At 46.7% G+C, this 15,130-nt stretch overlaps 1 protein-coding gene and 1 long non-coding RNA gene across 8 annotated transcripts in view; one reads left to right on the top strand and one right to left on the bottom strand.

Moving 5' to 3' along the window:
* Nucleotides 1-15,130, bottom strand: part of TCP11 (t-complex 11) — a 172,838-nt gene that overhangs the window by 36,950 nt on the left and 120,758 nt on the right. The window contains exons 1-3 of one of the 6 annotated variants that reach the window (XM_024983609.2): nucleotides 6,902-6,985; nucleotides 6,531-6,605; nucleotides 1,734-1,830 (exon numbers count right to left, since the gene is read on the bottom strand). In XM_024983609.2, coding sequence (XP_024839377.1) covers nucleotides 1,734-1,830; nucleotides 6,531-6,591 — 158 coding nt within the window. In that variant the 5' untranslated portion in view covers nucleotides 6,592-6,605; nucleotides 6,902-6,985. Of the gene's footprint in view, nucleotides 1-1,733; nucleotides 1,831-1,933; nucleotides 2,035-6,467; nucleotides 6,606-6,901; nucleotides 6,986-15,130 lie in introns of those variants that run through there. The other 5 variants (NM_001110079.2, XM_024983613.2, XM_059880349.1 and 2 more) reach the window with 5 other exon arrangements.
* Nucleotides 7,515-11,051, top strand: LOC132343669 (uncharacterized). Of its 2 annotated transcripts, XR_009492623.1 has the most exons (4): nucleotides 7,515-7,829; nucleotides 8,051-8,159; nucleotides 10,457-10,485; nucleotides 10,569-11,051. It is a non-coding gene; the product is annotated as an uncharacterized lncRNA (long non-coding RNA). The 2 variants fall into 2 exon arrangements; XR_009492624.1 differs by having other exon boundaries at nucleotides 7,515-7,842; nucleotides 10,457-11,051.

Consider the following 15,130-nt stretch of genomic DNA (forward strand, 5'->3'; position numbering starts at 1 on the left):
GTATCTGTCCACTGGTGGGAAATCAGAACTGTTTTAAAATGTAAAAATCTGACACTGAATTTACCCACTGAACTGCCAATAAACCAGCAAGTCATATTAATACTTACAATGGTTCTTATTTATTTATTGCAATGTCAATATAACTAAGGAGAATGAAAAATAAGGCTTGATGGGGATGCGGGAGCATTGTTTATCAACAGCATTTTGATCCTGATTCACAAATTAAGCTGATTTATGAAGCAGGGTGGGGGTGAGGGGACAGTTGAAAACACCACCATTATAAAAATTAATCTTTTCATCTTTGCCTGTTTAAATCTGCGACCACATAAGAGTAGTAGGAGTCATGTGGTGGCAACCAATATCCAAAAAAGACTCCAGAGATCTAGGTCCCCAGTGTTCACACTCTGGTGTGACCCTGTACCCTCAAGTGTTGCCTGGATTTGAGGGTTCCTTTTTAGCAAACAAAATGTAGCAGAGGCCATGGACATCTCTGCTGAGATTAGGTAGCAGAAAGACTGGTTTCTGTCGTAGGTGCCGTCTCTCACCCACCTACCCACTTTCTCGTGCTGGGTGAGGGAAGGCAGCTGCCATGTTGGGAGCTGCTCCATGGAGGAGCCCAGGAGGCAAGGAGCTGAGGGCGGTTCAGGCCAACCTCAACAGCCTGACAGAGGCTGTGTCAGTGAAGCCACGCCCAGATTCCCACCCACAGAAACTGGGAGAGAACACTGTTTTAGCTGCTAAGCTTTGGGGTAATTTATCATGCAGCAATAGACAGCTACTATAGGCTAATTCCTCCACATCTGTCAGAGAAGATCTGAAATGCACCTCAACTCTTAGTATTAACTGAGGTCCTAAAAGGAGATCAGTCCTGAGTGTTGTTTGGAAGGAAAAACGCTAAAAGCTGAAACTCCAGTCCTTTGGCCACCTCATGCGAAGAGTTGACTCATTGGAAAAGACTCTGATGCTGGGAGGGATTGGGGGCAGGAGGAAAAGGGGACAACAGAGGATGAGATGGCTGGATGGCATCACCGACTCGATGGACTTGAGTTTGAGTGAACTCCGGGAGTTGGTGATGGACAGGGAGGCCCGGCGTGCTGTGATTCATGGGGTAGCAAAGAGTCGGACACGACTGAGCGACTGAACTGAACTGAACTGAGAGTCCCCTGGTGGCACAGAGGGTAAGTGTCTGCCTGCAATGTGGGAGACCTGAGTTCGATCTCTGGGTCGGGAAGATCCCCTGGAGAAGGAAATGACAACCCACTCTTGGAATTTTCCAGTACTCTTGTTGGAAAATTCCACGGATGGAGGAGCCTGGTAGGCTACAGTCCATAGGATCACAAAGAGTCACACACAACTAAGCAACTTCACTTCAAAAGTCCTCTCCAGTATTCTTGCCTGGAGAATCCCATGGACAGAGGAGGCTGGTGGAGTACAGTCCACAGGGTCACAAGGAGTCAGATATGACTGAAGCTCGACTTAGCATGCACGCAAAGTGAACATCCCAATAACTGCTTGGGTTTAGTCCCTGGTTAAATAACATTTGCTTCATGACCCTCTGGTACTAATAATTATAATTTATTACTCTTCTGTTCAAGTTGTTGAGACCTCTTATGGCTTAGATTCAAACACTGATTGTATTCTTAAACAAAAATGCTTCAAGTCTAGTCAGAAGGCATTTGCGCTAAATACCCATAGCAGGATGAATAAAATGAGAAAATCAGAAGAACCTGTACCTGCCAGGAGGCAAAACCTTCTCTTCCATGCGGAAATCACGATTCATCCCAATCTCGCTGCTCAGCTTGGAAGCGTCATTAACTGTATTTCTCAGGCCTGTGACAGAAAGAAGGTATGATGTACACCCGAAACTAATGTTCTATGTTAATTATATCTCAACTGAAAAAAAAGAATGTAAAGTGGACACCAGTGAACTCACACAAGTCTGAACTGTGATTTTCTTCAGAGACTCACTGTGAGCGGCTCCAGACTGAGGCTCGTCCTAGTGACCTCACACACACTCCTCCAACCATTCCAACCAATTGTGTTTTCTGAACTCAAGGCCGCATGACAGATTCTCTTAGTAGCCCAGTGTGGGGATAAGGGAGGACAAAGAAACTATTTTATTATAAAAATAAAAAACAGAAAATGAAACTGATTAAAAACCTTTCTCCTGGGATTTCCCTGGTGGTCCAAGTGGCCAAGACTTCATGCTGCCAAAGTAGGCAGCCCAGGTTCCATCCCTGGTCAGGGACAGATGCCACACGCCGCAACTAAGAGCCCACACGTGGCAATGAAGATGCCTTTTGCACAGCATAGCCAAAAAAATTTAAAAATTAAATTAAAAAGAAACTCTTACAAAGTAAAATAATAAAGCAGCAAAAAAGTAATTTGCAAAAATAAACATTTATCTAAGGGTATTATGACTACACTCTCCTCTTCCTGTCTTTGATGGACATTAAATTCTCCACACAGAGGTACTGAATGGTGTCAATTTCACTTGGTCTTCTTAAAGTAGTTTCTAGAATTTAGGATTTCACAGACTAGTAAATTTCCAAAATGATTTTGAGCAAGGGACAATAACTTGCCAACTTTTTGTTTTGTCAAGTATGGACAGTATGAAAATAGCAAATAAACCACTCTACCACCACCAAAACCATCATTTCATAAAAGAAAAATAGTTTAACCTCCAAAAAAGCAGGAAGGGTCAGAATAAAGATTAGTCCTTAAAATGAATCAACTTTAGGTTTAGGAAAAACTCATTGCAGTATCTTTAATTCATTCCACTAAATCTTGCTAGGAATTTTGTCACAAAATGAAGCATTACTACAAACAAAGCCAGTGGAGGTGATGGAATTCCAGTTGAGCTATTTCAAATCCTGAAAGATGATGCTGTGAAAGTGCTGCACTCAATATGCCAGCAAATTTGGAACACTCAGCAGTGGCCAGAGGACTAGAAAAGGTCAGTTTTTATTCCAATCCCAAAGAAAGGCAATGCCAAAGAATGCTCAAACTACCACACAATTGCACTCATCTCACACACTCGCAAAGTAATGCTCAAAATTCTCCAAGCCAGGCTTTAGCAATATATGAACCGTGAACTTCCAGATGTTCCAGCTGGTTCTAGAAAAGGCAGAGGAACCAGAGATCAAATTGCCAACATCTGCTGGATCATCGAAAAACCAAGAAAGTTCCAGAAAAACATCTATTTCTGCTTTATTGACTATGCCAAAGCCTTTGACTGTGTGGATCACAATAAACTGTGGAAAATTATTCGAGAGATGGAAATTCCAGACCACCTGACCTGCCTCTTGAGAAATCTGTATGCAGGTCAGGAAGCAACAGTTAGAACTGGACATGGAACAACATACTGGTTCCAAATAGGGAGAAGGAGTACATCAAGGCTGTATATTGTCACCCTGCTTATTTAACTTATATGCAGAGTACATGATGAGAAACGCTGGGCTGGAGGAAGCACAAGCTGGAATCAAGATTGCCGGGAGAAATATCAATAACCTCAGATATGCAGATGACACCACCCTTATGGCAGAAAGTGAACAAGAAATAAAGAGCCTCTTCATGAAAGTGAAAGAGGAGAGTGAAAAAGTTGGCTTAAAGGTCAACATTCAGAAAACTAAGATCATGGCATCCAGCCCCATCTCTTCATGGCAAATAGATGGGGAAACAGTGGAAACGGTGACTGACTTTATTTTTAGGGGCTCCGAAATCACTGCAGATGATGCCTGCAGCCATGAAATTAAAAGACGCTTACTCCTTGGAAGAAAAGTCATGACCAACCTGCTGCTGCTACTGCTGCTGCTAAGCCGCTTCAGTCGTGTCTGACTCTGTGTGACCCCAAAGACGGCAGCCCACCAGGCTCCACTGTCCCTGGGATTCTCCAGGCAAGAACACTGGAGTGGGTTGCCATTTCCTTCTCCAATGCTAGACAGCACATTATTTTGCCAACAAAGGTCCATCTAGTCAAGGCTATGGTTTTTCCAGTAGTCATGTATGAATGTGAGAGTTGGACTATAAAGAAAGCTGAGCGCTAAAGAATTGATCCTTTTGAACTGTGGTGTTGGAGAAGACTCTTGAGAGTCCCTCGGACTGCAAGGAGATCCAACCAGTCCATCCTAAAGGAAATCAGTCCTGGGTGTTCATTGGAAGGACTGATGTTGAAGCTGAAACTCCAATACTTTGGTCACCTGATGCGAAGAGCTGACTCATTTGAAAAGACTCTGATGCTGGGAAAGATTGAAAGCAGGAGGAGAAGGGGATGACAGAGGATGAGATGGTTGGATGGCGTCACCAACTCAGTGGACGTGAGTTTGGGTAAACTCCAGGAGTTGGTGATGGACAGGGAGGCCTGGCGTGCTGAAGTCCATGGGGTCATAAAGAGTTGGGACACGACTAAGCAACTCAACTGAACTGAGCACTAGAATTTGGGAACCACTGTTCTTAGTACAGACCTAGTTGACAGCATTCTCATATAACAGGCATACATGGTAGTTATGATTACTTGGTATCACGAGTGTCATATACAGTAAATCATCTTCTCACGATCTTTCAATAAAGCTTCATAATTTGTTCACAAAAAAGTATTTGGCTCCAAGATGTAGAGGGGATATAAAAGCACTAAGATTAACATTAGTTGATAATTGTTGAAATTGGGCAGTGACAAAACGGGGGTTCATCATTCCAGTCTCTGTATTTCTGTGTATGTTTGATTTCTATATGTAAAAAAGTTTAAAAATATAAAAAGGAAAAATAAAATTATCTCAGAAAAAAGGTTTCATAGGAGAATGCCTTTGTTCTTAGAAGATACATGAAGTATTTAAAATCATGACCCTATAACTTCAAGAAAAAATGCCTATGTATAATAAGAGAAAAAAACAATGAGGCAGAATATTAACAATGTGGGCATTCATTATTTTTTCAACAGAGTTGAAATATTTCAAAATAAAAAGTTAAGGATAAAAGATGACTGTAAAATTTATCAAAAAGCCACAGATGGCATTTCTGTTTAGGCAAACACAAAGGTTGAATGTAACCTTGGGTGACAGGAAGCTCTCTATTTCATCAGCCTCTTTAAAGTCTTTAGTTTCAGGCAAGATGGCAAAATACAGTCAAATATGCAAAGAGACTTGCCGCTAATTCACCAAACACAAAATCAGAACTAAGAAAATCTTCAGAGGGAGATTGAGCTGCTTCTAGCAGTTTATTGAAGGACTGAGGAATTCATACACAGAAACACTTCCCAACTTTAACAGATCAGAGCTCAGAACCTGCTTTGACAACACTGGTCTGTTGTCCAAAGTACCACAGCGCTATGCAACTGCCACAGCTGCAAAATTCAGGAACGGGGAGGGCTCGAAGAGAAATCAGACATAAAAAGTAACTAAACAGATTTTTTAAAATCCAGATCCCAAGGACAAAGACATTTTCAAAATAACTTGTAAGTAACTTAACCAAGTCACCCTGGTATAAAAAATTTTGAAATTTTTTAAAAAGAGGAATTTGGTTATTCAGGTTAGAGCTCTCTTGTCTATGGATTCATTTAAATAACATCCTCAAGAACTTAAACTGTTTCTACCAAAAAAGTGATTTGCCACCCCACATCATGTTTGACATCTACTGAAAAGTACCTATGCCAAGGGAGGATTCCAAAACACCCAATTTGCTACTTTTCCTTAACCAGCAGCGACCCCGTGTGGCTACAAGAGAAAGAAATGGGACTGAATTTGAAGAATTTAACTCAGGTGGTTAAGGCTCGTGGGCAGGCCTTCCGATTGAGGACTACTTAAATTATCTGGTGATTATTATAAAAGAAATGCTGGATGAACCCCAGTGAGATCAGACCTAAAGAGTGGAAGAGACTTTGTGTCCCAACAGGAACAAAAAAGAACACTGTACTACTGTTGCTGTTCAGTGTGGAGTCAGACTCTTTGCGACCCCAAGGACACCAGGCTTCCCCGTCCTTCACTATCTCCTGGAGTTTGCTCAGACTCATGTTCATTGAGTCGGTGATGCTATCCAACCGTCTCGTCCTCATCTCCTCATGCCCTCTACAAGAGTGAGGCCTGAGCAGCATTGCTAATGCAGTCCACCAAGCACAGAGAGAACACTGGGCCCCTCTGGGATCATTTCGGGTCTTTAAACTCTACCCCAGGTGTCTGCCATGTTCCACCTACGAATTAAAAACAACAGAACACAAACAGGGCTCTGAACTGAGCCTCAATCTTGTCAGATTTAAGAAATCGCTCCTGGGTCTCGTCTTTTCTCCAGGACCCCAAACTCTCTGCAGATCTTCGGTTGAATAGGGTGCCTCTGGCCTGAAAGGAAGAGGCTGGGGTTGGAGGAGGTAAGGAAGGAGGGGGCGAGAGGAGGGTGGCGCTTCCCACCCGACCCTCACTGAGCACACCCCGAGGGCCGAGGCCGGGGTGGGGTGGGGGTGGGGGGGCGGCTGGACCTACGGGAAGGGTGGTCCCTGAGGCTGCTTTTGTCTTCCCGGGTCGGTCCTGAGCTTTCGGGCTTACAGGGTCTGCTCTCTGCGTCGCCAGGGTCCTTCACGGGCACGTTTTCCTCCACGTCAGTCATCCTGCTGATGGAATCTGGGTGGGGGAGGTAAACGGGGGCGCTGTGGGTGGCGGGGAAGAGGGCGCTTCAACTACCGCAGGGGTGGCGGGTGTGGGGCCCGGCCCGTCGCGCCCGACGTGGACCCCACTAAGGCAGCTGGGCAGGCAGCTTCAGGAAGGGAAGCGGGCAGAAGGGCCCGGAGGCAGGGGAACCGGAGAAGTGAGCGCTGCCTCCACAAGCGGGACACTGCGGCCAGAGCAGAGCGGCCTTCCCCGCCCGAAGCGCCGGCCCCGGGGCCCCGCCAGGTCTCGGGCAGCTCCGCGGCCCTCACCTCTCCCTCGAGGCCCGCAGCTACTCGTGCGTCGGCGGGGCGGAGGCCCTCCGCTAAGCGCGGGCCGTACCACCGCGGAGGGGCGGCGGGGGCGGCGGCCGGCAGGGCCCGAGAGGTGGCGTGCAGGCAGGAGGGCCAAGCCCGGGTTCACCCCCCGCGCCCGCGTCAGGGTGGCACAGGCCGGGCTTTGAGCACAAACCCCCGCCCGTCTCCGGGGCAACGGGGTGAGGCACGTGCCGCCGCCGGCGGGTGGAAGCCGCGGGCCGAGGGCCTCTGTCCTCGAGGGCTCGAGGCCTCCGGTGACCTGAGGGCTCGAGGCCTCCGGTGACCTGAGGGCTCGAGGCCTCCGGTGACCTGAGGGCTCGAGGCCTCCGGTGACCTGAGGGCTCGAGGCCTCCGGTGACCTGAGGGCTCGAGGCCTCCGGTGACCTGAGGGCTCGAGGCCTCCGGTGACCTGAGGGCTCGAGGCCTCCGGTGACCTGAGGGCTCGAGGCCTCCGGTGACCTGAGGGCTCGAGGCCTCCGGTGACCTGAGGGCTCGAGGCCTCCGGTGACCTGAGGGCTCGAGGCCTCCGGTGACCTGGCCCGTCCCTGCCGGGCATTTACCGCCCTCCGCGAAAAAGATCACCTGGAACGAGCGAGGAAGGGAAGGCGCACTGTTGTGTTTCTTCAGCCTGTTCAGAAAGCTTGAGAAACACAGGTCCACAGCCAGGCAGGTGGTTTCCTTAGCCCTGGGCTCATTGCAGGAGGAGCGCCCTTCTCCCATTCTCCAGATGTGGAAGCCGAGAACCCTGCCGGGTGCTGGTCGGAGCAGGCGTGGGGACTGGGAGGGCGGTGTCCTGGGGCTTATGTGGATGTTGAGGTCGGATCCCTGAGCTCCAGGGAGCACATCGCCGGCCTTTCTGGGTTCCTGCTGCCCCTGAAGTGATGTGAGGACCTGAGGTGACCCCTCCCCTCTTCTCCAGTTCCGTGTACTTTGGGGGGGGTGGCGAAAAGGAAATTTTCCACTCCACCTGCTCCCATCGTTCTTTATTACCCTGACTTGATTTCTTACCACAAAAGCTTACTTTGAAAATAAATAAATAAAACAAAAGATGAAAGTATTGCCTCGTAAGAAACCAAGTTCTCTTTATAACCCTTGCCTTGTTAGTGTGGAATGTGGATTTTTCTTGCACAACTCCTACATTTTGAAGGGGAAAATTATGAAGAGATCCAAGAACATTTCTGCTTAAGAAAATCCACTTCGCTCTGAGGCCCAGGTAGAAAGGAGGGGAATGGCCTGGCAAAGTTACTGTTTAGCCAGAGTATCTCAAACCAGTACATACTAAACCTGCCCTTTCCTCCTCATCACCTTTTCCTGGTATTTCCCTCAGGGATGTCAACTGTGAAGCAGGCTGGCCTACTCCCCAAAGCCTGGAGAAGTGGGAGGAAGTTGCATGATTTGAGCCAAGTTCAATGAAAATATTTTTCGTTATTACAGGGAGATATGTAGGTTAGGTTGTTGATTTCTCTTTAAAAAAATTTTTTTTTCCCAGAATTCTGTTTGTGCATTTTTATTTCTGGGAGAAAGTTTTCAGAATGACACCAGTTTGTTTTCCCACAACAATGGTATTGCTGTGACTCTCCCTAGTGATGCCTGAAATTACTGTACTTGAGCAGTTCATCTATATATATCACACAGCCCCTTTAGGTATCCTCCTCTTACCCAAGCTATGGGGAAGGGGCAGCAGGAGGAAATAGCAGTGCTTGAGCGCATGGATGGGGGGCGAGGGGGAGACCGGCCAGAAGAGAAGGGAAGGAAGGAGGCAGGAGAGAATGCCAGAATTGGAGTTCCTCAGGGTCAGCGTGGGGACAGCATTTCATGATCTTATCTCGAATAGTTATCAGAACCAACTAGGCAAAAGTTAGAAGTTGAGGAGAACAGAAAGATGATGTAAGAGATAAACTCTCCTTCCCTTTGGGATCTTAGTTAATAATAACTGATTTTTGTTTAATGATCTACAAAACGCTTTTACATTGCAAATCCATACGCTCTGCACACAATTCTATCTTTTCAGTAGGCAAGGCAGGTGTTATATTGGACCATTTAATAGATGAGCAAACTGCGGGTCAGAGAGATTTCAGGGCGTTCCCCAAAGTCACATGGCAAGCAAAGTCTTGACTCTTGATCATATATTTTTTAATAATTCACGCCACCTGACTAGCTGAAGAGCTGTATAAACAAGAAAATACAACTAACATGTATGTATGGTAAGTCCCAGAATGGAGTACATAGAAGATTTGTTACTGGAGGTCAGAAAAACGGTGAGAGACCTTCCAGATGTTGGGATCAGTTCAAACCCAGCTGTGAGCCAGAATCCTAAGCAAGATTGTGTAACCAATTTGGTCTTTAGAAATGGGTTTCTTGTTCAGCCTGGCTCCCCCTCAACCTCAGGACCCCTCTTTAAACTCTCATAATGGGTGAAAATGGATTTTCCATATATGTCCGTCCTTTGGTGGGAGTGCCCCTCCCGAGTAACTCAGCACCTTTACCCTATTAAAGTGCACATATTTCAAAAGACCCATAAGGCAAGTATTTCTCACACAGCCCAAGGACAGAGCAGAAGCCCTGTTCCCTCTCACACTGCAGTGTGCCCAGAGCTGTCCACCCCAGGGGGGCCGTTTTAAACTAAGATGTCATATGTTTGTTTTAACACTGTTTGCTCTATTTGCTTTTGGCAAATCTTTGAGTAGCATTCTTGTTCAAAGAGAAAGGGCTTCCTATACTTACTGGCACACCTTTGTACCCCTATGGGTGCAGATACCCCAGTTTGAAAAGTAGCCTAAGGGAATTTCAGGCCAGCAGCTAGAATCTTCCTACTTCTCAACCACTTCCCCACATATGTGTGCTTTAACACAAGCCCAAGAGTATGACCTATCCTCATTCATTAAATATGATACTGGGTACACTTTCCCACAAGAGCAATCTATACAGAAAGTTGATCCTACCACAAAGACATTCTGAAAGAGGGGTGGTATAGAGAAGGATGTCCATAAGAGGACCACAGAATTTAAGAGGAATCCTGAGTATTGGATCTGCTAGCTAAAACAAAATAACAAAAACAAAACACGCCTCATTTTACAAAGAAGCATCTTAGGTTCAGTGAGGTTAAATGACTCGTCTAAGGTCACCACCAGTTTACAGAAAATTTAGGACTAGAACCCATATCACAGTCTGTTTATTCCATAATATATAGAGCTAAGTAAGAGTAAAAGCTAATATGGTAAATAAATATTTACATTTCCTAAAGAAAAATGTAAATGATAGGCCATGGAATGGAAATAGTAAGGGATGATGTTAACTAGAGGCCCAGACTGCAAGTAGCGTGGAGTACAGTGGAAGATAAACAGCCAACTAAAGTGGTAGGGACACGTAAATACAGGGTGGGACGTTTAAATGGAACCATTTGGAGTCATGTAAACTGGGATCGACTTCATTGTAGCCTCCCTTATGGTACAGAACCGCATGTCAAAAACTATTTGCTTTAGTCTCTTGACAAATGTGTTTTCTTCACAGAACCCAGGAGGAGTGTGAGAAGGGTCGAGGTGATCTGGGGCGAATCTGGACGAGGCCCTTCGAAGCTCACCTGGACGTGTGATGGATGGGAACTCATCACAGATCTTTTCAGGGAAGGGGTTCCAAGAGAAGACAAAGCAGCCATGCTGGGGACCTCCTTCTCCAGTCCTGCTCCTCCCTGCACCAGGGTCTTTGCACACACCGCCCCTTCCTCTGACCCCTGTTCACCCTGCCCGCTCCCTCTCATTCTTCAGGTCTAGCTCACAAGGCATAACTCCCTCAGAGAACCTCCCATGGCCCTCCGTTAGTTTCTTCTTTTTTTAATGTGGTAAAAGTCACATAATAGAAAACACATGTAACCATATTTATGTGTATAGTACAGAGGTACTAAGCACATTCGCACTGTCGTGCAGCCCTCACCATCATCCATCTCCCGTATTTTTCACCTTCCTAACTCTGTCACCATTAAATACTAAGTCCCCGTTCCCCCTCCCCACCGCCTAGCCCCTGGCATCTATGTATGGACCTTCTGCCTCTGTGAATTTGTCTATTCTAAGTATCTCGTATCAGTGGAATCAAACAGCATTTGTCTGCATCTACTGTATGCTGGGATGCATTTTTAAGGTTAACTTAATAATTCTCTTGCAAAGAGACATTTGTATATATGTCAATATATATGTGTATATATGTCTCCAAACCGGAGAAGGCAATGGCATCCCGCTCTTGCCTGGAAAATCCCATGGGCGGAGGAGCCTGGTAGGCTGAAATCCATAGGGTTAGGAAAAGTAGGACACGACTGAGCGACTTCACTTTCACACATTGGAGAAGGCAATTGCAACCCACTCCAGTGTTCTTGCCTGGAGAATCCCAGGGACGGGGGAGCCTGGTGGGCTGCCGTCTATGGGGCTGCACAGAGTCGGACACGACTGAAGCAACTTAGCAGCAGCAGCAGTCTCCAGACAGACATGTGTATCTATGTCAAACTCTGTTAGCTTCTGTCAACACCTATTCCTTTTTCTGCACAGCAGTCACTGCAGTTTGTCCTTACCCGGTTGTGCGTGATGAACCCCGACGGACTGTCTAACTCCACCGGGAGACTTTGAGTTCTCTGGGAGCAGGAACTGTATGCACTTCACTCACATAGTCGGCATCCCGCCAATAATTGTCAAATGAACACACAGGCACAAGCAGGGGAGGCAGCGGTGCTGGGGGGTCAGGCAGAGTGTCTCTCTGGGCCCAGTGGGTTCCTTAACGGGGCCCATCTTTCTCTTTTTGTCTCGCAGACATGTTTCCTCTTTTTCTGTGTCTCCTCTGTCTTTAGGGCCCTGTGAATCTTTTAAACCAGCAAAGGCAACATCAGAGAGAAGAGGGAGGACATTTAGGGTCCTGTGACCGGGGGTGGGGGTGTCCCCCTGAACTGGGAGGTGGCAGCAGGGGGCAGTGGCACCTTGGGAGTAACTTCCAGGGGCAGGCTGCTTCTCTCTCTCTCTAGAGTAAGCCAGGGTCAGCAGCAGCCCAAAGCCACAAACACTGACTTTGAAAGCCCTCCTAAGAGCTGCATCTCTCGACTTCCCCAACAATCGCGCCTTGTGCCCGGGACACGGCGCGAGTCACACACTTAGAGCAGTTTCCACTGAACCGCATTCAGTGGGTTTTAAACTCTGGGGAAAGCTGGCAGCCTTTTTGTGGTTTTTTTTTAAAAACTAGTTAGAGGGACAATTAAACCTTTATGGGCCCCAGAATGTACCTATGCAGACATAAATAAGGATCATTCTTCGTCACCGGAGAGAATCCACTTTCTGGCAACAGATATATTTTTCTGCCATCGCAGGACAGAGTTGAGCTCACGTCTGAGGGCCTTTGTGATTAGGGCAGGTGATGGGGGTCAGCGTGAGCAGAGTTAGAACGTGGACCCTAAGTTCTTAAAATGGACACATCGTGGGCCTCGGGCTTAGCTGGTCTGAAATAAATCACAAACTCCCAAAGCCTTCCCAGAAAGCTGCCAGGATTTTAGGCCAAGAACACTCATCTTGCTTCCTCCTTGTGTTACTTTGGGCCAAAAAACGGTCCATTTGTCAAAGAGTCCTGACTTCTTTATTTCCACTCTTACAACACAACACAATGCATTCACATGTTTACAGTGCAATGTCCTTGAACGGTCGGGATGATTTTTTTTTTTTAATCTAATAATATCATTAAATGCACCAGGGGGCTCTCTCCTTAAAGGAACCTTTGAGGAAAACTCTTTTGTTAAGTGAATCAGTCTTTTGTAAAGCAAATCATCAGCCACCAATTTGTTCTCCAAATCTGAGATTTCACATAAGAGATTTTCTTAAACCAGGCCGTCTTTAAATGGTGGCCTGTGCATTTTCTTTTATTTTTCTGACTTTGCTAAAGACAAGCTCTTCCTGAATAGACATTATTGGACCAGGATGAAGGAATCTCAAACACTTGAGAAATAAATCAGTTTCAATCATTCCCGTCATCCATAATTCTTTAGAACCGCCAGCCTAAAGCAAAGTATAATGATCTCCTGACAAAGAATCCAGCAGCAGATTTGAAGGCCAGTTTATTTGAAGTCAGTTTCAAAAGAAATGTAGAAAACAAGGTTTTGCTTTTTTTTTTAAGTTATTGTCGTGGGGGTTTGTATGTGTGTGTGTGTGTGTGGTAGAATTCATAGCATAATATTTATTATTTTAAACATTTGTTTATGTGTACAATTCAGTGGCATCAAATAAATTAGATCCACAATGTTGTATAACCTTCACCATTACCTCCCCAAACTTTCATCATCCCCAACACAAACTACGCACTAAACAGTCCCTTCTCCTCTCCTCCAAAACCCCCTCCCTCAGGTCATGGTCGTCTATATCGTATTTTTTGCCTCTAGGAACAGGGAACAGTTTAAACTTCAGTTTACTTCAGGACGTGTGTTCTTCGCATGGCCGGCGGGGAGGATGGGGCGACCGTGGCCATCCTCTTTCTCACCCTGGGGACTCTTCCCAGCACCGCCTCCCCCCGCCCTGGTCCTCCACCGACGGTGTCTACTAGATGAAGCCAGAGCGCATCTGAACGGTTTAAACTTGCAAAGGGGCTGCAGCCCCCTGTGGGAACAAAAAGAGGTCACTGGGTCTGAGTCTCTGTTACAAGCTCAGGAATGGCAAGAATTTTCTGACTTCAATAGTCTGAGGAAGTAGACGGCTGTTGTGGTGTCTGAAGCCTGCTTGGAGCCTGCATGCGGCCCACTTTCAGTGCCTGTCAGCTACAGAGTGAGTACCTGAGACCCCTCAGAGCTCAGGCTCAGAGAGATGGAAGTGCAAGAAGGACCGCGGAGGGCTCTTCGGACACCCTCAAATTCTATGCCATGAAATTTCTCAAATTGAAAAACACTGGTTAAACCACTCATAACCCTTGCAGACCCTACATCTCTTGTACCCATCTGTGACTGACAGAGGCACACTCAGAATGACTCACATCTGTCAATTTGGGTGCTCCCTTGCTCACGAGGCTTGGAAACTCTCAAAGGAGTGAGCCTCCTTACTTCTGCGCTCCGGCCCCCACCTCCCGCCCTTCCCCAGCGCACAGCTCAGGATAACAGGAGACTTGGTTTATTAAATCTGATTTTAATTGTTTCAAGAACTACACAGAGCCTTGCCTCACCAAGCCTGGGACTGTGAGCCTGCCAGAGGTCCTTGGGACAACTGGGGAGAAGTGGTTCCATGGCCACAGAGAACAGTGAGCCACCGGGAGGTGGAAGGGGAATCCCCACAAAAGCAGGCAGACTTCGGCCGCCCACATGCTGGTGACCCTGGGCAGGTCACTTCACAGCTCTGGCCTCATTTCTTGGAAGCTGGGTGGAAGTGCCCCCCAGTTATGAGAATCTGCGGCAAGTGGAGGAGAAGCAAGGCTTTCTGATAGCTTGGATTCTTGAAACAGGAAATAAGACTCTTTGTTTCCCATAGGTGCTGATATTAATGAAAAGAAGGGCTGCAGAGAGGCAGAGGAGGAAATCTGGGGAAAGGAGGAGGAAGTCGATGGTATATTTTAGATTTAGGGACAGATTGAGAATGAAGTTTTGGTTGGATCTTGGTAAGAAAATATTCAGCAGGCAGGTGGAAATAAGCAGGCAGAACTAAGGAGAGAGATTGAGACTAACTGATAACAAGAATGGTGTCAGAGGGCTTCCTCTGGTGGCTCAGTGGTGGAGAATCTGCCTGCCAATGCAGGAGGCAAGGGTTCAATCCCTGATCTGGGAAGATCCCACCTGCCGAGGAACACCTAAGCCCTCGGGGCTCTACTATTGAGCCCAGGCTCTAGACCCTGTGCTCTGCAACAAGAGCCCGTACACCACAACGAGAAAGTAGCCATTATCCGCTGCAACTAGAAAAAAGCTCACGCAGCAACAAATATCCTGCACAGCCATAAAAAAATTATTTTTTAAAAAATGGTGTCAGGACTCATCGTTGCTAGATGAAACAGTAATAATAATGAGGCAACACATATCAAGTTCTTACGATGCGTCAGGCCCTCAGGGAGCCCTTCACACATATGCACAGCCATCACTCTCACAACAGCCTCATGACAAAGATGCTGCTTTTACACCCACTTAATAGATGAGAATTTAAGTATCTTGCACAGGGTCACACAGTGAATAGTAAGGCAGGGACTTGAACC

The sequence above is a fragment of the Bos taurus genome, chromosome 23, assembly GCF_002263795.3.
Source record: "Bos taurus isolate L1 Dominette 01449 registration number 42190680 breed Hereford chromosome 23, ARS-UCD2.0, whole genome shotgun sequence".
Lineage (NCBI taxonomy): Eukaryota > Metazoa > Chordata > Mammalia > Artiodactyla > Bovidae > Bos > Bos taurus.